General features: G+C 37.0%; 1 protein-coding gene across 23 annotated transcripts in view; it reads left to right on the top strand.

Annotated features, from left to right (window-relative positions):
* The window catches only part of kcnma1a (potassium large conductance calcium-activated channel, subfamily M, alpha member 1a), a 220,815-nt gene that overhangs the window by 155,455 nt on the left and 40,074 nt on the right, over positions 1-25,286 (top strand). For 14 of the 23 annotated variants that reach the window (XM_056248125.1, XM_056248121.1, XM_056248114.1 and 11 more), the window contains 11 exons: positions 1,935-2,026; positions 10,709-10,819; positions 11,102-11,207; positions 11,408-11,490; positions 12,631-12,700; positions 13,453-13,608; positions 17,325-17,434; positions 17,827-17,895; positions 19,837-19,848; positions 23,303-23,389; positions 23,524-23,600. In XM_056248125.1, coding sequence (XP_056104100.1) covers positions 1,935-2,026; positions 10,709-10,819; positions 11,102-11,207; positions 11,408-11,490; positions 12,631-12,700; positions 13,453-13,608; positions 17,325-17,434; positions 17,827-17,895; positions 19,837-19,848; positions 23,303-23,389; positions 23,524-23,600 — 973 coding nt within the window. Of the gene's footprint in view, positions 1-1,934; positions 2,027-2,112; positions 2,205-10,708; positions 10,820-11,101; positions 11,208-11,407; positions 11,491-12,630; positions 12,701-13,452; positions 13,609-17,324; positions 17,435-17,826; positions 17,896-19,836; positions 19,849-23,302; positions 23,390-23,523; positions 23,601-25,286 lie in introns of all 23 variants that reach the window. The other 9 variants (XM_056248126.1, XM_056248122.1, XM_056248112.1 and 6 more) reach the window with 3 other exon arrangements.

The raw sequence follows: 25,286 nt of genomic DNA, 5'->3' as shown, positions 1-25,286 counted from the left end.
AACGCTGTTTTTACCATATTGTATACGTCCACTGTCTTTGTAACGTTTGCACCCCTGCCTTTAAAATCCATTACCTTGTTTTAACACTACAGCCCAAGTTAAGATGAAATGTACATGTATTGTGTAAATTCTTGTAGATGCTGTATGACACTACCACTCATGTTTAATACATTTAAAATAGTCTTTAAAGAATGTATTTTGACGATAATGTTGTTGCTATTCTCTTAAAACAGTTTTGCGGTTTCAGGAGATCCCATCCTTCTGTTTCCCTCCCCGAATTCCAACAAACACAGTGGCAGGCGGATGGCCCATAGTCCTGCTTGAGCGTCTCCATAGCAACAGCAGCCACAAACACTAAAAAGAGTGCATTTACACCAGCGCAACTTCAGATGGTGAAACAGAAAAATATAATTACACAGATGAAGACTAGCTGTGTATGTTTTGCAGGATTTTTTTGTTAAACTGATTTAGAAGAGGAGAACGGCAAATAAATGAGAGATAAGCAGCTGGGATTATTAGATTTAGTTCGATTGTAATTCGATTTGATCAGTTTACGGTTTCAAACTGCAATTAACATTTATCAAGTTTAGTTTAAAAAAGTGTAGTTAAAAAAGATATATAATTATATAATAAATACTGTCATTTAAATCCTATCAGATAGGCCTGTTCTCATTTATATAATAATTATTGCATAAGACATTAAATACCGTAAAAATCTAATTAAAAAAGGACGTTTTCCACATGAACAGAATAATATGAATAATGGAATTTTTTTTTTTTTTTTAAATGAGCCTAAAAATATTGTGGCATCTTTTAATAGTTTCATCACATTACTGCGTGAACATGAATACATTTGGTTGCGCTTGTCAAATTAATGGGTCAGATCAGATAGAAACAGTTCTTTAAGGTAACTCATTTTCACTTTTTTACAGTGAATACGTTTTTTAAGGGGATGTCATTTTGAAAAGTTAAAAAGAAACGATTCAAGGAAATTATACAAATTCAAAAATCAATATATATCGTCCAGCCTTAGGGTCTTGCTGGTTAACAGACTCAAGATCAGGGTATAGATCATCCACAGGCATTCAATAACTCTCATGTGAAGTTCATATAAACATAACGCAGGACAGATGCGCTCCATTCCTATCACTGGACAGAACGTTCCAGCTGTCCAGAAGTTTCCATAGCAATCTGCTATTTCTTTTTGTTTTTGAGGAGGACTGGAAATAATCATTTCTCTGCTTTATATCAGGTGTTCAATTAATGACTTCAGTATGGAAATGTTGTAAACCGTCAGGTCTGATCAGACAGATGTCATAATTCATTAGGGCCCTAGAGAGGGGTGAAGAACTCACAACTCTCTTCGGAAGGTCAGGCTGACAACTCAGGGATTAAGATCTCTAGTAACATGCTGCGTGGAGATAAAACAGAACTTAGTCAAGGCTGCAATCTTGCAAAGCGCATCCAGCTCATTTAAAGCACACTAATGAGTCTTAATGTGCTTTGCAGCTGTGGGCGATCAGGCTGGACTATTCAAATACACTTGCCACTGCAATAGTGTTTGTTGGACAAAACATGGCATGTAGGTTTTTTTCTTCTTTCTCTTCGTTTTCACAAGATATTTTTTGTGCTGTCAGAGAAAACAGATGGGCAGCACCAATAAAAAAAAGAAAAGAAAAAAAGTGGAGTGTCTCCAAAGTTGGCTTTTTGTCCATTATTCTGTTTCCCCCTCAATTAAAAAGATCCTTTCAGAAGCACAATGGACGTTTAAAAATTATGAACATTTTACCAAGCTACACCATTTTTTCCCCCCGACAAAACACGCGTCCCTATCAATTTCTGCACCTCAGAGGTTGGGGGTAAAAATCCAGACTCAGACGGGTCTCTCCGCTCTCTTTTTTAGCCTCTGCTTCTGTCTCCCATCTTCTCCTTAGGCCATGTTTGCCAGCTACGTCCCTGAAATCATAGAGTTAATAGGAAACCGCAAGAAATATGGTGGTTCCTATAGTGCGGTAAATGGCAGAAAGTAAGTATTCAAGGTGCCTCTGTGGCCTCGGTCACAGCAGAACCCCTCTTTGCATGCCCTTTTCTTTTTCTGTTCCATGCATGTAGGCCATGTTTGCTCGCTACGTGCCAGAAATTGCTGCTCTCATCCTTAATCGGAAGAAATATGGAGGGAGTTATAACTCGACACGAGGCAGAAAGTAAGTCAAAATCCAGAACCAGGTGTGGTTGTGTGACTCAAACTCCCCCTTCTCAGATAGAGAGGGGGTTAGTGCAGACAACAAATTATAGGACAAATGAAAGTCACACTGTGACTGGAGACCTTGGCCATCGGAGCCACATGTCCATGCCCTTTGCTCTGTGTCCGTGGCTTCTTTTTCGTAACACATCTGCTGCATTTTTAATTTCATTACAGTGACTGCTGTTGGTTTTCCATCCGTTATGTGCTGCTGTAGAATGGGTGTCTGTTTCGTATTTGTAATATAAATGAGCACAGTAAATGTTAGAAAATGAAATCATTAGCTCATAGAACTAGTTTTATGATGCTCAGATACAAGACGCTGTTTACTTAGTGTCATCATTGTCTTGTGTTTGATTCAATTTTCTGTTCTTTGAGTTCTACTCGTCATGCTTGATCCATCTCTCGCATGCTCTCTGTGAATGGATGTCTGTTGGCTTTTTTTGTTTGTTTGTTTGGTTGTGCATGCTGCAGTGAGAAAAGCCTCTCTGGCTGTGCGTCACTGCTGGCTCATAACCTCATCTCCGTGTGACATGACTCTGGCCCTGATCTTCAGTCAGCGCTCACCCTGAATGCTTGGATGCCTCAGCTCTCGCACTGGAGCTGCTCCATTGCAATTGGCTTGCTTTTTTGCCCCGCTTGGTACTTTTATCATGTTCCGTTTTTTCTTTTCCTTTTCAAAGATGACCCCTGAATGTGAATGTGGATACTTTAAACCCCCTCCCCCCACTCGTTTTCTGGCTCAAACACGGCCCTGTCATCAGCACAGCGATTCTCCCAAACGCTCGCTTCTAAGTTCTAGAGCCCGCTCTCTCTCTCTCTCTTGCGTGCGCACTATTTCCCAACCCATTACGCAGCGTGAAACAGGCCCACGGTCACGTCCGGCTTTCATCATCTGAATTTGAGGGCAAATACTAAGCCGGGAGAAAGTCATTAGGAGCCCCTTTGTTTGATGCCGTTTCGCTGTCAGTGAAACAAGATTGATGAAATGTTATGTTTGGCCTCGGCCCCACGTTTGGATTCGCAGTCTGGTGTTGAGAGAAGGCCTTGTCAAAAGAGCTGAGCCTCTCTCTTTCTCTCACTTTCTTTCTCTCTGGCTATGCATGCATCTGGTTGCAATTACAGTAGGCTCCAGCTCTCTGGCCGAGCAGAGAGACAGGCACCAGGCTTTGCCTTATTGTTTAAATATGCATGGGACTGAGTGCTCATGAACGGACACAGCACGACACCTCGAAATAAATGTGTCGAGATATTTATTTCAACTGTCAGCACATTTCCGACAAGCTCGGGCTGGTGCAAAATACATACGTTTAGAGTCTAATTCTGCATAAACTCACAAAAGAGCCTCAAGTAAAAAAAATAAAAAATAAACAGTCCATGAGTAGGTGTTTATGAATAAGCTTTGGAAGCTGCATAAATGTTATATAAATGCTGATTATACTAATGTTAAGTGTAGTTTAGCTTGAATTAAAGACCAACGATTATAGATTATTTTTAAAATAGTTATTATTATTAATAAAAGTATTCTTATCATATTTGTGGGAATAACCTGGAAGCAGCGAAAGCAGGTCTTTTTTTATTCCATTTTGCTTTTCTGCATAATTGTTTAATATCCAGATCCATCTGTTATCTTAATAACTGGGTTCCAGATTGACTAAAATGGTCACAAATATGACAGTAAAATTATAATAATTATCTTGTATGCAAAAATTAGTGTATCCATATGCAATTGTTTTTCCTGATCACCAGATAATGTTAATAACTGAACTGTAAGGAGTTTTTTGTTTATGTCTGAACCATTATCACAATGTGATTGGTTGTTTATCATAGTGAAGTGACGAAACTTTGGGAGTAAAGATTAGTTGGTGTGATTTTTCTTTTCTTTTATTTTTATCAAACAGAATTATTCTTAAACAGTATTTATGATCAATGTTGTTTGTGATGGACAAATTACTAGAGTGACAGCATCAAGTTATATCTACGCTACTGTTCAAAAGTTTGGGGTTAAATTGAAGCATGCAAGTGAGAGTATAGACATTTATATTGTTAACATTTCTACATCATTCAAATAAATGCTATTTAAAAGAAGAAAAAAAAGACTGGAGTAATGATGCTGAAAATTCAGCTTGGCCATCACAGGAATAAATTACATTTTAAAATGTATGAAATAGAAAACCGCTATTTTAAATTGTAATATAAAATAATTTATATCACAATATTACAGTTTTTAATGTTTTTTGATCAAATAAATGTAGCCTTGGTTGAACATTAGGGCGATTTAACAGTAGTGTATAAAAAAAAAATCATAATCATAGTCCATATACTATAGTCCCTTTAACACAGCACATGTCTTTTGTTAAAAGCTAAAGACGCTGTGCACTCACTGAACTGAAGTGAACAACTATCTTTATAGAGTGATTTTGTAATTTGTAAATGTTTCCATTTAGAAACCAATAGCTCTTTAGTCATTTTTTTTTTTTGTCTTGCGCCTTGACACTACGGTCATGGCATATCGAGCCTTGCAGTAGTTTGAAGTGTAATCTCTGCTATTGAATCAATGCCACAGCCAGGTTTGTGATGGCTGTTTATGTCAGCAGCGTGTTCTGATGATGTTTAGCCATCAGAACGGGATCACAGATCTGGATCTATGACTGTAATATAGAGCAGCGTTCTGTTGGATCAGGCCGGGGTCTCTGTGGTTTCCATTAGAGCGCAGATGAAACTGGCATAAACCCTGAGTGAACTCTGAGCTCATGCGCCGCCTCTGAGCTTCTCTCCAGAATCGAAGCCACACCAAGTATGTGGAGCCGGCACCGCTTGCCCCGCAGCAGTCAGACCAGGTCTGTGTTGGCATGAGCATGCATGGAGTAAGAGTTGAAAGAGGGTGAAATGACATGTAGAAATGCCATTACTGATATGGCTCTCACAACGCATTAAAACGAGTGAGATCATGGAGGTTCAGTCATCTGGCTTCCTGACTTCTGCTCAGGTGTGTAGGGGAACTATCCATGCATAGCTGACAATTTGATGTATAGTCTGTGATGTTGGACAGCTTACTGCATTGAACATTCTCCTGCTAGTTATAAGGCTGAGATTTAACAGAAACTTGTATTTATGTATAACCTCCTGGGACCCAGCAGAAGAAGAAAAAATATGCTGCATGAAAAACATGACAAAACAAAAAGTATGTTGAGGAAAATAAATCAAGGCACAATTAAATTAAAATATATTTAATTGTCTTTGAATGATCAATAGTGTAAATATGAATTAGCAGAATCTGAATTTAATAGGTGTTTAATGTAAATGAGTGTTTTTCAGCACTTTGACATAGTTTTCTGTCAACTTCAACTAAACATGTATGATCCTGACTTTGCATTTAAATGGATAGTCACCCAAAAATGTAAATTGTCATAATTTACTCTTCATTTAAACTCACGTCATTCCAAATCTTTCTTTCTTCTCTGGAGCACAGAAAGAAGAGAAAAATGTAAAAAAAAGAAAAAGTCATGTTTAGATTTTAGCGACTTTCAAATATCCTTTTTTGTGTCACATGGAAGAATGTCTCGTGTGTTGTTATTGTTAACTAACTATTTTATTAGTTTCATTAATTAAATTATTTTCATTAATTAAAATAAAGCTAAAATACAATTTTAATATTAGATGGAATTCGAAATGTTGCCTTGTCAACTAACTGATAACAAGTTTAAATACATGTACTGAAACTAAAACTGAAATAGAATATATAACAACATTATAACAACACTAAAATGGGTTTGGAATGACATGAGGGTGAGGAAATGATGACAGAATTCACATTTTGGGTGAACTGTCCATTTAAGTTCTCAAATATGTTATAAAATGTTACAGAATTATTTGTTTATATAACGTTCACTTTCTGATTTATTCATTACACAATTTTTATAAACATGGACAAAAATGGGTGTTCCGAACTGTCCAATTATGATTGATGATAACAAAATATGGCAGCTGCTATTTGCACTAAGTGTAAATAGTAGTTAGATGCTATTTATACTTAGTGCAGATAGTGGCAGATAATATTTGCACTTCAGTGTAATATATATTATTATAATATTATAAACTTAGTCTAATTTGTGTAAATAGCCTCTGTCAACAAGGCAGGCTATTTGTACTTGCTGTAAATAGACACTCCGAAATAACAGTCCTAATGCTCCTAATGCCATAAAAGTTTGTTTAAAATTGTAATGGCCAAACCCCTAAATATTTGGTATCACTGTAAAGCCTAGAATGTATCTTTACACTCTGGAAATCATTTTGTGAAATCGGGAAACCAATTGTCCTCTACAGAGGAAAACATGAGTTGCTGGGTCCCATAAATATGGTTTAACTTAGAATTCATATGCAAAAAAATTGCCCATCACAAACCACATTGACTGGCCATAAATGCTGCTTAAACGTCTTTTCAGTTCTTGGATACTTGGGATATCTTTTTTCCAGTTTAATTAATGAAAAGCAGGTAGTCAAAGCAAACACTCTGAAACAAACCTCATGAGAGAGATTAAAACTGATCCACTCTTGTGATGTGTAACAATTAACCAATCAGGAAATATAGGCGTCAATGGTCGATTCTTAACCTTTTATATTTGGTCCCCCTAGTGTTAGATATCTGGTTACCATTGAGCGATACCCAGCCTTACAGCATATGCTGGGAAATTGCAGTAAAAAATGACATAATGAAGTGTTTTTGAACAATTACAGTAGTTTAAAGAGGTGTTACTGGCTAAAGAGTTGCCAAATTAAATTCATTATTGTTCTCCTGCATCAAGTCATAATGATGATGGAGCCCTGGCTCCATATGGACTACACATGTCCATCTCAAGCTCTGTTCTCTCTTGGTTTGAAGAGAAGTGCAGGCATTCACCCCTTTCATCAGGTGACATTCTCCTCACAGCTATCTGTTCCTAAAATGTTGTTGATTTATAAAAGTCGAGCGCGGAAACAGGCTTTTCGTTCGGCTCTGAAATGATTGATCAGTTTAAGGATTAGAGCAGTATCAATGGTTTCGCTGCTGAGGCTGATGTTCGAGCTTGTTGTTTTTAATTTCTTCAAATTTTGATTACGATTTCCTTTTTTTTTTTTTTTTTTTTTTTGGCATGTTTCACAGTGCATGCTGGGTAACTGCTCTTCTGCATTTGATTGCTCTGTTTGTGCATATTTTTTAACATTTTATTTCACCTTATCGTGCGTAACATTGTGTTGTAACCCAAGTGTTCTCTTCACTGTGTGTTGTTCACAGTGTAGTGTTTTTAGTGTGTGTGTATTTTAAGTTGACGACATCTTAAGTGTGTAGATATGAAGTTTTTCCAGTATTATTTTTTTTTTTTAAACATTTTTATATTTTAAATGTACAGTTTTCTTTTCTAGTTAAAATGCTCTGGTGTTTATTATTCATATTACTTTTAATCAGTGATTAAAATAACTTTAATTTATTTTTAAACTAATTAATTCCCCTATTTGTGAACAATATTGTGGCTATACAGACTTAAAGAAGTTTAAAATTCTACAACAAATGCCAAGACAAATGCTAGACTTACAAGTGCTATTGTAAGTCTTTAAAGGTGCACTCAGTAATTTAAGATTAACAATTTTGATGTACACTCACATTAAGACTCTAGTCATATCAGTAGCCTAATAAAAGCTGCTTTATTTTACAACGGGCCTCATGGAGGCTCATATGTTAGGATCACATGACTAGTTAAATATTTACCTCTATGTTTATTGCTGTCTTGTTATTCTTTAACAAACAAACAAACAACAAACAAAAAATAATCGACCTCTGATCAAATCTACTATATTATAAAGAATTTAAATAAAAAAAAGTCAAAGTATTCTGTCAGAATTATATCTGATCATTTCAACACCAATACAGCCCATAATGACATTAGTCTTACCTAATAGTCTTTTGCATGGTTTTATTTCATTGGCAGTACCATAAATAAATAAATAAAAAATAAAAAAAAATAAAAAACCTCCCCCACAGTGGTGAAACACAATCAGTAGCACAGTCACGCACCACTGATGGCTCATCCAAACATGGAGACAAGATGTCTGACATAAGCCGAGGCAGAGTGTATTTGTATCCCTGCCAGAGACTCTGCTGTTCTAGAGTAAAAAAGAGTGAGACCATTGTCATATAAAACCCTCCGATTTAGCTAAAGCTCACAAATGGGCATTTTTGGAAATAGGAAAACATGAATAATGTGTCTCTCATCAAGCCACCCCTTTGCCAGACACTGTTGGCTTTAGACCAAACCATCAACTCAACAGAGTCTTCTCATCCCAGGACAGTCAAGCATGCAATTACTACCACTCATTAAATACAAGAGGCCAGATCTGTGAAGATCATTATGTGTGATAGCATCCAGACACTGCACTCATAAAGCCTCATCAGGTCCCTCCGGCAAACAGAGATCCGCTTAATGTTTGCCCTGGATCTCAGCACAAACAAGTACATCTCTCCAGCACCTGAGAGAGCACAGGCACATACACCCAGTTACAATTAAGGTCAGCAGCCCCTGTTCTTTGTACACATTGAGTCTGCTGAAGGGAGAGAGTTAGTTTGGACAGATTTAGATTGATTACCATGCACGGTTAAAGCTCTTGAGACTTTGACCACAGCAGTATTGGAGTCATCCAGCATGGGAAGTGAAGTGATCCGCAAAACCCAATGGCTACAGCTCAACTCTTTAACCTCCTGTTGCATAGAAGCTCTGCTTGACAAATAAAACATGGTTATTGTTCTGCAACAGTAATAGAAGTGGCCATTAAGTTGTTGGGATAGTAATGATGGGCCGTAATCTTTTATGTGAGTCAGATCATTGCACATGTAAAACTCTTGAGAACAACTTTGGTGTGTAATTTAAAGTGCATTAGTGTGTAGTATGGTATATAGTTTAAAGGCTTGAAAACAACCTTCAGTTGAGGGATTTCTCAGTGACTCTTTTTGCAAGTTACATCGCTGTGCCAGTTGGTGGCGACAAGTTACTTTCTTTGAGTTATTGAATCACACTGATTTATCCAGCACTGAAAAATGTGACAATCTTTATGAGTGAATCATTGAATCTTTGACTAAACTGATTCATTCATACTCAGATTAATTCAAAAATGAATCAAGTGTCTTTTATAAGTGAGTCACTTAATCATTGACTAAACTGATTCAAAACACAGTGATTCATTCAGAAATTAAACAAGTGAGTCGCTGCATCCGAAAACGAATACTTCTTTACTATATAATATGCGAAAAACAATAGCATGTCCGAGTGTGCACTGGTAGGTCACGTGACAGTAACAACATGGCGGGTGTAATGCATCTAAATTGTATTCATACTATATAGAACATACCTTTTTATAACGGTCTCAAAGTAAATTCAAATTCAAATGTAGTACCTACTCGATTTCGGACACAGTGTCTTCATGTATGAGTCACTGAATTATTTACTCTACCATTTTGTTTAAAAACACTGATACAGTACATTTATAGATGAAACAAGTGAGAATGTTTATGAGCGAGTCACTGAATAAATTTTTCAACCAATTTGACCAAATACTGATACATTCAGGAATGAAACAACATTATTGTATATTGCTCTGAGATGAAACAGTTGGTCCTGTTTAGATTTTATTTTCATTGGCGGAACAAAAATAGACAACAATGTTGTGTCTAAAATGTAAATTACTCAATATGAAGTAGTTTGTTTATTGTACTGATGTAATTTACAGTGTGAATAACAGCACTCTTGTTTGTGTGATTATTGCATCTTTAACTTTAGCTAATACTGCACAGAAGTGCTATTTGAGCGCTGCCTATATAGCCAGTAGATGTCAAGGCAACTCACTACTAGGTTTTGGAACAGCTCTAGAGTATGAAACTAGATCGTACTATAGAGGCAGAATTAATGAGCCCCAGAAGACCGTGACCTCTGGAACAATCCATTTGAGTCTGTTTGTTTGTTCCATCTGATGCATCACAAGTTTTTCATTCGGTGCCTGTCCAGAGAAGTCACGGTTAGAGTTCAAGGCAGCCACAGATCCAAAAACAATTTAACTGCTTTTGACAGAGGTTCCGATACATGTCAGTTAGTACTGATGTACATGTCAACATGCGTCTTAGCACAAGGGTGGTTTTGGCTACAGAGACATACCTTATTAAGAACATTTGACAATCCAACATTAAAAAGTAAGATTCAATTTTGTTTGCCCTGAAAAATTCAAAGCACTTAATTTAGTGTTTAAACCATGTTTATAAATTTGAGGTAAAGCAACATGTGCTATTATGACTATAACAGACAGCAAATGTTTGAAAGCCACAACATTTAATGTTTTCAAGACATTTCGGTTATTATTCTGGACTTTTTGCTTTTTTTAGGATATGCCAGAGTTTTGTTTTATTTTATGTTGCGCTCTTCAGCTGAATTTTCCCCCTTACAGGCATATTGTGGTCTGTGGTCATATCACGCTCGAAAGTGTTTCCAACTTCCTTAAAGACTTCCTACACAAGGACAGGGATGATGTCAATGTAGAAATTGTTTTTCTTCATAAGTAAGTACAATTCCCTTCGGAATACATTTTATGAGATTGATGGAGCCTTTGCCCACTGTAAAGAATATAATGACTGTGTGTTACTAAGAAAAACAAAGAAATCACATATAGTTGCCTGTTTTTATATAACAAGGAGATCAGCCAGTAACTAAATCTTTTTTTACATTCTTTTGTTTGACGCACACATGTAACATTGTTCCTTTGAGTTGAAAACATTCTCAAAATTGCAGAGCTTTACATCACTTGGTTAATAACATACTTTCTATTTTTGCCATACTCTAGTATTTCCCCTAATCTTGAGCTGGAAGCCTTGTTCAAACGTCACTTCACTCAGGTGGAATTCTATCAAGGATCTGTCCTTAACCCACATGATCTAGCAAGAGTGAAGGTAACGTCATAAAAACACAGCATTTCTCCCATTTTGGTTTAATAGTGGTGTCATACACTGATACATTATCTAATTAATTTGTTTATTACAGACACAGAATCGTAGGGATGTTGTAGAGAATAATGCAGGAGGTTGTTAGTGTCCATTTTTATGCTGTTCTGAACACCGCCGTCTCACCTTTTCTTTTCCATCTTGTACAGATCGAGTCAGCTGATGCCTGCTTGATTCTTGCAAACAAATACTGTGGAGACCCTGATGCTGAAGATGCCTCTAATATCATGAGGTCAGTTCGGTGAAGGGTTACAGTTGGCTATCAACTCTAGACACATTTCAACACATCTTGTTTTGTGCAGCAGCATCACACTCACTAGAGACATCCTACTGTAAAACAGATGTATTGAAAGCTGATGTCTTTCACCCTCCTGTGCTGTTAAAGAAAGGTGTGAATGGGATAGTCGGCGTCCCAGGTCAGATTCGCACATGTTATATACCTGGACACAGATGAAAAGAGTCAGGAGGAATTTCCTTTGGGATGGAGTCAACTAATATTGCTCTGAAAGAGTGTGTGAAGGGGGGGGCAAACATATTTCACTTCCTCCTTTCATGCTGAAGATGTTCTTTAGCCATGTAACGCACAGAATTGCACACAGTCTGGCCTGTTCGGAAAATGAAATATTAATTTAGGCATGTCTTGGAATGCTCTTTTGAACTATGTGTTATAGAGCAGCTTAATATGGAAATAAATTCTGCACCTCTCTTATGAGACTGGAGAGAAATCCAGACTAGATTTCACAGTAAAGTCACACTGTTCTGCCACATATCACAGGCTTCTCTATGGAAATGAAAGATGAATTGGTTTTTTATTCATTCAGCAGATGCTTGCTTTTAATCCAAAGTGACTTATGATGGTGAATACTGGGACAGTTCTGGAGGTTAAAGGTGCACTTAATACGTTTTTGTTTACATGAGGGAGTGACCTGCTCCATGCAGAATAAAACAGATTTTACTAGAAGATTAATGTCTAGAGTTTTCTCATGTGAGTGTAAGTCATGTTGATGATATTTCTCGAAAGTGCTGTTCATATACTACTGTTCAAAAGGAGGTCAGTATTTTTTTTGTTGAGAAATAATACTTTTATTTAGCAAGAATGTTTCAAATTGATTCAAAGTGACAGTAAAGAAAAAAATGTGTGTGTATATACATATATATGATACGATACAGTTTTTTCAAGGTTATTTGATAATTAAGGTTCAAAGAACAGCATTTGGTTGATTATATATATACCCTAGATAAATAATAGAATAAAATTAAGTTCTCTGCTGCATATTTTTTCCCCCTGAATATTCTATTTAAAGCAGAAATGTTTATTTCCCTTGCTGCAAAAATGCTGTTTCATGTTGACTTCTCTCCTTTTTTTTTACAGAGTAATATCTATCAAGAACTACCATCCAAAGATCAGAATAATCACTCAAATGTTGCAATACCACAATAAGGTAGGAAATGTATTTTTTTGTTTTGTTGCTGTCAAGTCAAATCAACAATAAAATGTTGACGACCTAAGCAGAAAGAATACAGCACATACAATGTTACAAAGAGGCTATAAAAGTGATCAGAAACCTGACTTGTGTCAAATAAATGTGCCATATGAGAACAGGCCCTCAGATTCTGCTTTCCATGACAATGGTAGATTTATAAGTTCAAGGGAATCAAATACAGAGTGTGTTTAGTGCTTTTGCCCTATAACACCAACATGAACACAGCTTTGTATTCATCAGGGAACGCTAGAACAGGAGATGGATGTTAATGACTTGATGAATGTTTTTTGTTCATGGGACAGTTCACTCGAGAGCAATTGAATGTCAACTGTAGACAACTGTTTTAGAGGACTGTCAGAGAACCTGCTGTTTTAGCAATGAGATTTGATAGTGACGTGCTACTGTTATGAGATTTGCGTTATCAGTTTGACAGATTTATATAATCTAACAAGGCAGGGGAGAACTGGGGCTGTTGTAACACGTTGTGTTTTGACAGTGTTTTGTACTGTGTGTTACAAACCTTAATATAATATATAATAAATTCATGTTTATTTGCTACAAGTTAGTATAGAAAACTACAACTTCTCCCTAAACTGTAAGAAATATTTAGATTTTAATTTTTTTCTGGTGTTTTTCATTACTACACTTGTTAGACATCTCAGCTGGGGGACATTGTTAACTTCCCCTTTTCTCGTCCCATGTGTCCTCAGGCCCATCTGTTAAACATTCCCAGCTGGAACTGGAAGGAGGGTGATGATGCGATCTGCTTGGCCGAGTTGAAGGCTGGCTTCATAGCCCAGAGTTGCCTGGCACAGGGCCTGTCCACTATGCTCGCCAATCTCTTCTCCATGAGGTCATACATCAAGGTACCGTCAGCCCGTCTTGTGCTTTGATAAATCCCGTAGAGTAGAATCAGCCTCCATCCCCACTTCAGCTCAATCACCAGAGCCATTATAGTATCGAGTAAATCATCTTCTGAGCCTGGCGGTCTCATTTGGGACGTACTCGGGACGGCAACACAGCAATGCAGCTGCCATAATGAGGTAATTTATATGAGTCAATGGCATGGTGGAAGTGAGGATGTAAATTAGTGGTTTTTCCTCTTTCAGAATTTACTGTCCTCCTGCGTGCCGATAGAGCTGGAAAATGCGAACCATGTGCCTGTTTCATAGTCAATGAACGGCGCCCCAAAGCCATCTTTATTTATCGTCCAACTGAACCAGACTGCTCAGAGATGTATGGATCGCTCTTTTTAAGAAAACACTAAATAAAACGGTCTGAGGCCTGAATGGCTGCAGTGAGGTGGTGGGTTATTATCAGGTGGTTCAGATTTGGATGGAGCTCTTTGGAAAAACAGAGAGATCAAGAAAGAGTATGAGTGAGCGATCAGACTAAAGAATTTCAGAGAGATTGTAAAACGTATTCTGAAATCCGCAAAGGGCTATATTTTACTCTCTTTGATTTTTTTCTTGACTGCGCAGGCTTTCAACATGGAGAGCAACATTCTCGTGTCATAAAGAGATGAGGAATGATTTTATAATGGCTGTGTAAATGTGGCATGTGTGGAAACATCTGCAGGGCACATCACTCTTCTCATAAAAACCCAGAGGAGAGACAGCCCAGACCACCCATGCCAGAGTGCAGTGTACGAATACACATTTCTAACCTCTCTGACCCATGTCCATACTCACAAAAGACAACACCAAAACACTTTCTTTAACTGTCAAAAAGGAAAGTGTATCAATATTGCTGATAATTTCTTAATGGGTCTGATGGCAACACACTGTAACAGTGAGATCATAAAATGTATAGAGATGCTGGAAAGCTTCCATTATTTCCATCAGCTGTGCAATGAAAGGACTTTGTAAAATAGGCTCTGTCCCAATACCATATTAGCTGCCTTATTGTCTACATTATGAAGATCCCATTTTCCATAAAATATATGTAAGTTATGTTTCTTGAACACCAAATCAGCATATTAGAAAGATTTCTGATGGTTCATGTGACACTGAAGATTGGATTAGCTGCTGATAATTCAGCTTTACCATCACAGGAATAAATGACTTTTTAAAATATATATATTTAAAAAAACAAACAAGATATTTTAAATTGTAATACTATTTCACCATATTACTATTTTACTGCATTGTTGATCAAATAAATGAACATACGAGACTTCTTTCAAAAGTATTTAAAGTATTTTCATTCATCAATTGTATTATCCGCTTTAATGTTCAGTAATCATAAAGTATAAAGATTGCTCCTTTAAACGTAATTGGCAACCATAACAAAGCATCTCTAGTGGTATTAACAATGTCTAGCTAATATTTCTTGTTGTTCTTAAGGGTTTTTTTGGCTCCCATCTGAAATATCTTCAGTCCATTTCTGTCAGCAACTTCACATAAGGCACAATGAGACAACAAGACAACATAGACAATGTGTGAGAGTGTAAGGCCCAGTCTGTCTGCTGAAGGAGTGGGGTTAGAGAGGGCCGCTTGTGTAGACGGCAACATGACTGATTTGAGTGGGCATTCAGGAAGCAGAGCAGAAGGGTGTTGCCGGGAGGTGTTAATGAGACCCACACCCCAGAGATGCACACATTCACACAGCCACAAACACATTTGCATTATGTCTGTTGTCCTAAGTATAATTTCTGATGTGTTGTGTCGTTCACTAAGAATAATATCGCTAGAACGTTCAGCATGACTCCTTTATCTGGTCTCTTCAGGTTTAACAAAAAAGCAATAGGCAGAGGGGATTCGGATCAGGCTCTCTGGAGGGACTGGAGGAAATAATTGTTCAGTCAGTGCGAGAGAACACGCCCGTAACACTTACTTACATCAGCTCTGACAGGCAGGGAGCCTATGGTAAATGGCTGCCATCTCTTTAGGACTAAATGACAAAAGTCTACCCATTAGTGCCGCCCTAAAAGATGCCTGCTCCGGAATGCGAGTGCTCTTAGCCTGGCAGAGGGAAAGAGAGTTGGGCCTGGCTTTGAAAGCATCTCTCTTGACTGTCTGTCAGATAGACGTTGGCTTGGCAAGATGGCTGACTAATGGCAGAGTGTTTGCCTAATAGCCCCGCTGCTTATCACAGCCCCACCCGTCCCACATCCCGAGACGCATGTAATGAGAGGATGATGAAGAGACTAGCTGGGAGTTCAGACACGCAAATATGCCTTGCCTTTATTCTCACTCTCAAGTGTGAAAAAGATTGAAATGTTAAACAAGTGAAAGGATGATATTGAGAAAGAGAGAAACTTCAGAGTGCAAGACGTGCGTATGCTGTGTTCTGGTATGAGACGGTACACAATGCCTCTTTGTGGTTATCCAACTTAGTCAGAGTTGATGCCATATTTAATTTGATGCGCATGGAAAAAAACACGGCTTTTAGTGACTTAATTAAACACTATATGTTTTGTAATATGTGATATTCACAACCAACAGCTTTTTGTCCTCTGAAAATTGTTGGGAATGACACATTTGTAAAATAGTAGTTCACCCAAAACTGAAACTGCTGTTATTGCTCACTCTCATGTTGTTCCAAGCCCATAAGGCTTTTGTTGATCTTTGAAACACAAATGTAGATACTTTTAATGAAACCTGAGTTTTCTGTACCTCCATTGAAAATCCGTTACCAACTTTCACTCTTCAAAAAGTTCATTAAGATGGTAAAACGAATCCATTTGAATCGAGAAGAGAGACAATTGCTTTATAAGATGAACATTTAATTTAGGCACATTGATAAACATAGGTAAACTCACATACATAGAGGACCTCAATGATAAACAGAAGCTCATCCGTACTTGCTTGACACTCAAGAACAAACCTCATTGGTGGTTGTGTGTCAAGGAAACATGCTGAACATGTGATGAGCTCTATATATGTTAAATGATTAATGTTTCTATATTAATAAAAGCCTAAATTAAATCTGTTCATCATATCCATCTTATTTTTACTGAAAGAACGGGCATGGCCATTTGTAACTTTAATGTGTCTGGCTTCCAGTCATTCACTTCCAGTTATTTTAATTGTACAAAAACAGTCTGTTATGCTGCTTTAACTTGCAAACTTGTAATTGCTATCATATTATTTTAGATGCATTGCCATAATCAAAAATAGTTTTACCATTTACTGCACTTTGTTATACTTCTAGTTATTTTATTTATAGTGGCTAATGAATCAGAAGTTTCACACATTTAAAGAAAAGAGCTTACTTCCACGTTGCAAAATAAGGTGGATAAAGCAATTGTGTCTTTTCAAAAGACTTTGATTAAAACTTCTCAATTCATATGGATTTCTTTATGAAAATTTTGAACTGTCAAGAGTTTTGGGTGAATCGACTTTCAATGGAGGGACAGAAATGACTAAATGTTTTATGGGTTTGGAACAACATTTGGGTTGAACTATCCTTTTAAGTCACACCTTATTTTCTAGAGCTTTTTGTACACTGAAAACATTTTTTTTTTTTTAGAAAGTCATGTATTTAATGTTGTAATGGCTGATTAATCCATTCACATCAAATTAAATATGGTGTCTTCCCTGACTGTTGGTATCTGAATCTAACTGTTTTTGCCTTGTAGATTGAGGAGGACACCTGGCAGAAGTATTATCTGGAGGGAGTAGCTAATGAAATGTACACCGAATACCTGTCCAGTGCCTTTGTGGGGCTTTCATTTCCTACAATTTGTGAGTAAGTATGCCTCTGCTCTAAAGCATGGGAGCTTTACAGCACATTTTTACAAACACATAATAGTAAGTATCATAAAGTCTCTCATATATTCTTGCTTTTTAATATAATGCCAAATTGACTGCAAACCTGAACTATCACGTGTCCTTGCATGATGTGATTTTCAACAACAAACAATTTGCCTGTCCAAAGTGAATGTGAAACTGCAATCAAATTTGATATTTAATGTACTGTTACAGTATGTGGGGCAGGATTTTGAACCAATAGGATTTTATGGTGATAGACTGTTCAGATTGCAATAGATGAACTTGAAATTGTGTTTAAGGTCTAATTTAATGAAACTTATGAATTTAAATAGCTGCTTCTGGACACTAAAGGTCTGTTCTCTTTTTCAGGCTGTGCTATGTCAAGCTCAAGTTGCTGTTGATTGCTATTGAGTACAAGTCAGAGCAAAGGGAAAGCAGGTTTGTCCCCTTTTGGTCTTCAACTCCACCATGCACAATACACGGACCAAAGAGGGGCAAAGCAGTTGTGTCCCTCATTGGTCCTACAGTACAGTTCTCCTATTTAACTGGCTAGAAATTATGTTGCAAGAAAAGGCTGGCAGGTTTTCATCATTTAATCTCTCTGCAAATCTCTCTGATCTAATCTGGTTTCAAATTTGCAAAGAAATCGCTATCATTGAGACAGCAGCATGTTACGTTCTGTCACTGGAGGAAGTTCGCCTCAGCTTGACTCTCACAGCATCACAGTTGCCGATCACTGTCTGTAAGAGTCACTGTGAAGCCAAAGAGCCATGACATCTGCTCAGACTCACTGTGCTGTATTGATGAGGGTTTACTCTCCGAGTAAAGAGCTTTCTATCAATAGCACTTCTGTGGCATTCTGTTAAGTGACCCATTGGAACTAATAACATGAAGTACTCTGTCTCAGTAACTTCGACTTTGCCAAATCCCACCACCCCTTCCTACATCCACAACCTGTGTTCCAATGTTTCTGTACACTGTAACTCTTACTAATACATTTTATGTACACAGTAAGTACTAATGAGTGTGGTTTAGAATACAAGATGGCCTGAAAACACACACACACACACAGCCCAAATACTAAGAAGATCTCATGATATGCAGCTTGCATTAAGTTTTTTTTTTTTTTGGTGGTATATGGGCGGTATGATAATATATTATGGGACACTAGAAATGTGTCTTGTAAACATTTAGCTTTTCCATTTATTCCACTGTAGATGGATATACTGTATTGGCTAGGCTAGACTTCACGTTATTTACATTAACATGGAGGATTATATGGAGGAATGATAAATGAAGTGTATAGAAAAAGTATAGGATGTGTATGGAAGAAATTGAAATTATTTTTGTAATGAAAGTTTTTATTAAATGGTATTTGTTTGGCAAAACTCAGTTTACACAGTTGCAACATTTCAAGGTGCTTTTATTATGGAGCTCAACTGATGTGTGGTCAGAGGTATGTGACTGAATATTGTCCATCTATTTTATAACAATAGCTAATCCAATCTGAATTTATAGTCGTAACAATCCATTTTATATTAGTTTTATAATTTCTATTATGTTACACTCAGGTAATATGTTTTTACATTGATGTCATACTTGTTACATTTTTATGAATAAGTTGATATTTTTAAAGTTAAAAAGACAAAATAATCAAAATAAATGAATTATATTTCTTTTGTAAAGTAATTCTCTGGATTATCCCAAAGTAGGTATAGACATATAAACAGGTATTTTTCCTTTGAATTTCCAGCAGGAAAAACAATATTGTAATATACTGTTACCATATAATAAAACGACTCGCACTGTGATATAAGAGTTTGCTCATACCGCCCACCAGTACAGTAGTTACAGTATGAACTAGTTTTTTTTTTTCTCTGTCGTTTAATTCGCCTACTGAAAATCTTAAACAGAACCTTATTTTTCCCTGATATCACATAAAAGTGCCACTCGTGTCCAGTATTATCCGTGCCAACACACAAAAAATAAATAAATAATTTGTCACTCTGTATGATGCAGTTCATATACTTTGATTACTTTCTAATGGATGGCTATTAAACTTTGGTTCATAACTTTGCCATACCACACATAATGACAAAACCTTTAGAGGGCACAGCATTATCCTTTTAGCGTAACTCTCAATTTGGTGTTCTAGGCTGGTCTAAACTTAGAAGAGCACTTTGGGATTTAGACCATATTGTTCCCTTTGTAGAACAGATGAGTTAACCAATGCGAAGTGTTCTCTTTTTATGGTTAAAGTGACTGTTTTGCCCTCTACTTTAGACTCCTGATCTTACTGTGCAGATACAGATGACTGACACCTCGCCTCCTTTTTTCACAGTCTATGTTTGATTTATAATGTTTTCTTGTTGTTTGCAGAAGCAGAAAGCGGTATGCCCTCTTCATTATCTCACCCCTCTACACTTTAGATCAACTGTGGGAGAAAATCTTAAGGATATTGTACCACCTCCCTCTCAAAAATGGCCAAAATCTCTCGCTATCTCTTATATTGTGATTCTCTTTGTGCTTAATGCACTAACTTCTTTGCAGGCAGAGAGAGTAGTTGCTATTGTTCGATTCACTTGTTTCTTTGTCTGTGCTGTTTACATATCAACACAACGTTTATCCACTCCAAGTTCGTGCATCATTGGTTTTTGTTCTAGACTTCCTCTCCTTTCCATTCCTCTTTTCCCTGTTTGATTACTTTTCAGTTTTCATCAGCTGCAAATCATTTCTGTCCGTGTCTTTTTCAGCGTTGTGCTCTCCATGCCAACAGTACTTCATGTTTTTCTCACTTATTTCGTAATGCACAAAGAAAATTGCCCTAATCGGAAAACTACTGTACTCGGTGCATTATATATCAGAAAATACCAGTGTTTTTTTCATTAAGAACTGATGTGTCTCAATATGGCAAGTTTTACTTCACGCAGTTTTAAACACCAAACACTGACTGGTTATTAAAGGCCACACTATTCATGGCACCATATTTGCCTTTTCTGTCATTACCACTCTAACACTGTATTGCGTTTGTGTGTATTTGTGTGTCGGAGTGAGTGTGATTTGTATTTGTATGTGCGTATGATATGTTGATTCTGTCGAGTGTGTGTGACTAAATTGTCGGTCTGTTTGTCAGAGTTTGTCTGGAACTGACTTTCATCATGTCCCCAAATGCCTGTGCGTCTCTGAGTAGATGTTTATGAAGTGAGGTCACTTCCTGTCAGTTTGGTGTTCTATACAACAATCCAACTGCACAGAAGTTACTGCAACAGTTTGCATCTACGTGTCGCTGTGCGGTGGCTGCACCTGCTCTCTTTTAGATGTGCTTGGTTGTGATGCCTTGGTAACCGCATGCCCGTATGCTGTCACGTGATGTGTGATGCTTGCTTTGTTCCCATAATATGAGGTTTGATATGAGCGGAAGCCTCCATTTCCATGCAATCAGTCTGTGATTGACCCATTGCATAAGGCTTCTGTTTGATTTAGTGTCAAATGTTGTGAAAATCTCAAATTTGGGGAGCAACGTATGTGAATATGTCAGTGAATGAGTCCATTTGTATTCATCTTCTGAACAGCATGTCAAATGTGCTGCTTCTCGCTAAGGGGGCTATTTAATCAGATGTAAAGCTCAGTGATAAATAACCCAGCACAATAATTTCAAGCAATACAGTGAGCTTTTGACATTTTCATTAACTGACCAGCCAACATCCGCTTTATAATGGATTAAATCCCCCTCTTTCGGCCTTCGTTTGCAATGAACTGGTTATTTGATGAGCCCAGAGGAAAGGATTTTGATAGACTACATGTATCAAATGGTCAATAAGTATATGGATTTTGGAGAGCCAGTGATGCTGGCCACCTTTTTTTGAATCAATGGAATAATGGGATGTCTGTCATGTGCCTTTCCCTTTCGTCTGGGCTCTCTGGCCTTGACTCTCTAGTCAGGCTGGGCAGTTGTCAAGTGTTGCAGCCACCACTTAATTCATTGATGATTCCTAACAACTGGCAACCATTGATGGCTGTGTTGTGTCATCCTGTCTTTGTCTAATTAATGGGGAATGATACAGTGGTTCAGTAGTGGCTCTGTCTACACTGTTGAACTTCTACAGTTACGAACCAGACTCTCCCAAATATCTGGCAGAAGCTGACACTGGATAATGTCCTCGCCCACCAAGCTTAGGTTTGGCAGTGACTAGTAATTTTTCACAATAGCCTGGGATTGTACAACCACTGGAGCCAAACCTAGAGGCAGAGGTTGCCTTAACCAAACAAATCCTGTTATTTACTTAATTTGATCCAGAATGCTTTGTCATTTTGACAATAAAAAGAACAATTTAAACCTATGAATTCTCATTTTAGAGGTTGCCATCTTTACATGTTTTGAATTGATTATTTTTTCAACCATTCGAACGTTAATGGGCAAAAATATATTTTTAAAGAAATTAATGATTGTATAATTAATTAATGTATCAATTTATGTATTTTTTTAATTCAGTTTCTGTATCTGTATCATATTATATAATCATTTCTGAAGAATCACGTGAGACTGGAGTAATGGCTGCAGATAAGACATAACAGGAATACATTTTATTTTTAACATAAATTAAAATATAATAGTTATTTTAAATTGTTATTATATTTCACAGTTTTACTGTCTTTTTTATCAAACACAACCGCAGCGAGCATAGACTTATTTAAAAAAAAAAAAGTAGTCTAAATTATCTCTCTTGAAGCATGAATAACATATTATCCTCCGGTTACACAGACTAGGCTTAAGCTTAGTCCCAGACTAAAATGCACTTTTGAGCAGTCTTAAATGAAAGCAACTTGCACTGACATATCTTAAAATATGTCAGTGCCATCGTTTTGTCTCAAGAAGCACACCAGTAATGTTTTTTTCTAAGGCACATTTATAAAAGCCTGGTTTAATCTGGTCCTGGTTTAATCTAAGCCCTTCCTGTGAAACCAGGCCTATATGTGTTACATGGCTCACGGAAGGTCACCTATTCCCAGTTAAAACAAACTGCAATTTTAATAATTATAATAAATGCTATAGCAAGATGATATTACATACAGCATGTCTGCTATATATAACAGTCAGTAAAGTTAAACATGACGGAAAAAATATTCAATGACAGAAACTTTACAGTCCATTTGAGTGACAGATAATGGTTATTGGTAGTGCAGCCTCTGCCTCAGTGCTTTTTTTTTTTATGATTTGGCCACACAACAACAACAGTAAAACTAATAACCATGAGCTGAAGCTTCAAATGATATGATATCAGAATGTCTTTAACATAATTTCAGAATTAGCCTGTCCTGTTTGAAAACAGCATGGCATGTATTGGCTTAGTTGCGCTTTTACCGCAGATTCAGAGGCCCAGGATGCATCCTGAACTCTTGGTGGGCTGGTCATTCTCTTGCTTTCCACTGAACTAAAGCAGGAATTCAATTGCACTGCTGTGACGGTAGACCTCACACTATGTGTTTCTGAAGGCCCATCAACCAGAACCCCTAGATTGTTACCACCCGAATTTTAATTCTTTCTTTTATCTCATCACCCAGACAATTAAATCTAAGACCATCTTGAGAAAAGAATTAAAATCATGCTGTTGTGTGCTGTACTGTATTTGTGTGACGCCAAGTGGCCTAAGCAGTATTTCTTGAATAGGTCCTGTTCCCTGCAGCCTTTTTGACTAAAGTTCAATTCCAGTATCAAAATTTAAGGCAGTATATTTCTCATCAGTTTCCAAAAACATGTGTACCATTCCTCTTGATTAGAGTGTTTGAATGTGCAAGATTGATTTTCTTCATGTTAATGAGAATGACCCTCTTTCTGACTGAACAGTATTCTCATCAACCCCGGAAATCACGTTAAGATGCAAGAGGGGACATTGGGATTCTTTATCGCCAGTGACGCCAAAGAGGTGAAAAGGTAAATATGTCCCCAATCCATCCGAATTACATGCATTCTTATGTTTGATTTTTGAATTTTAATACAAATGAAAACTGAAATTCGAAGGACTCCCTTTGAAGCAAAATGTTAAATTCTTTACTGTCTCTCTTTAGAGCATTTTTCTACTGCAAAGCATGTCATGATGACATCACAGATCCCAAAAGGATTAAAAAGTGTGGCTGCAAGAGAAGTAAGTACACCCGACCATCCCTCCCTTCTGTCGTGTCCAGTCTGAACGGAAAGTGTCCACCAACTCTTTTTCACTTTGTAGGGCACTGCTACGTTGTGTAAAATGTCAGATATTGTTGGGGTTTTTTTTGTGTGTGTATTTTAGCTTTTTCTTTTGAAAGTTCAAATTTGAAAGCTTTCATTGACATGAGCCTATAATTTTATTTATAACATGTAGTTTCACTCTTAAAATAATAATAATAATAAAACACTTGCAAGGCAGCAAAAGAATAGTGTTCAAAAAGTTCAGATTTTAGGGTTTGGTTCTGCTCTTCCGCTCACATACTATTCAATTCACAAAAGCTAAATCTTCCAAAAAAAAAAACTTAAAATTATTATGTTGGTAAAGTACATATGAAATACAATTGAAATTTTTGTAACTATAGTGCTTACATTTGAAAAGAGCCACTCAGCCTTCTGTCCTTTTTCAACTTTTTGAATCTGATGGCTACCCTTCTCCCATTTAGGATAGTAAAGTTTTAATCAGATGTACGCTTCAGTATTTTTATCAAAAATATTTTCAGAATTGATAATTAGAAATGTTTGTGGAGAAATGAATCAGCATTTTAGAATGATTTCTGAAGGATCATGTGACATGTTGACTGGAGTAATGACTGAAATTTCAGCTTTGCATCACAGGAATAAATAGCATTTTAAAATATATTAAAACTGTAATATACTATTTCACAATATTTCTGCATTTACAGTAATTTGATTAAATAAGCCTTGTTGAGCATAAGATACTTCTTTCAAAACATAAAAAAAATCTTTGAACAATTGCATATTTGCAAAGAAAATCACATATTTCTAAAGTGTGAACAAATGTATGTCACATTTAAGAATACAACTACATACAAAACACATTGCTGCCTTGCAATCACTAAAAAGAAAAATACTAAAAAATATTAGAGTGATGAACTGTAGAAACTAGTGACTTCATCAAAAACAGACTACCTTCAAATTAGAGAACTAGAAAAAGAGGGAGAAAGATGCCAAGGTGAAAGAGAGAGTCTTGAGAAAAGCCAGTCATCAGCATGCTAATGGTGAAGAGAGATACAGATGTAGAGAGAGAATGACATGATTAGCAGGGCTGAAGAGAGAGGCTGTCAGCTCACGGTGGCATCAGTGGGAGAGAGGCGGAGGTAATGACACCAGTCAGGTGGAAAAACAAAAGGCAAGAGCAGCTTGGCCCACCCTCGCCAGACACACCGAAAACACACTCTTGGCCCAGGAATCATTTTACCAATCATATCCACCCAGTTTATCCAGAACGCCCAACGCAACTGCCGTTTGGACGCGCCACTGTCATGTCCCACTGCCTCAGCCTGGCAAAAACACTTTCTGACAGGAAGTCACTGAAGTAGAAGAGAGATTAATAGCTCAGAGTGTAGTCCACTGTCAGAGCAGCTCCTGCAGACGTTCACATCATTTGATAGAACTGCGTTTCCTTAAACACCCTCTTAATTATATATAGATATGGCAGCACCTAAATGTTTGTTGCCATTTGCTAATGTTGGCTTGGTAGAATGAAGCAATATTAATGTTACGTAGAGCATATATTAACATTAATATTGGAATGATGTATTGTTATTACATGACCTATATAAGCATTTGTCCAAACCAGTTAGCCACAAGATGAATAATTCAG

Source organism: Rhinichthys klamathensis, unplaced genomic scaffold, assembly GCF_029890125.1.
Source record: "Rhinichthys klamathensis goyatoka isolate OS25496 unplaced genomic scaffold, OSU_Roscu_1.1 h1tg000053l_1, whole genome shotgun sequence".
Lineage (NCBI taxonomy): Eukaryota > Metazoa > Chordata > Actinopteri > Cypriniformes > Leuciscidae > Rhinichthys > Rhinichthys klamathensis.
The sequence above is the reverse complement of the archived record's forward strand: the minus strand, read 5'-3'. Positions and strand labels throughout refer to the sequence as shown.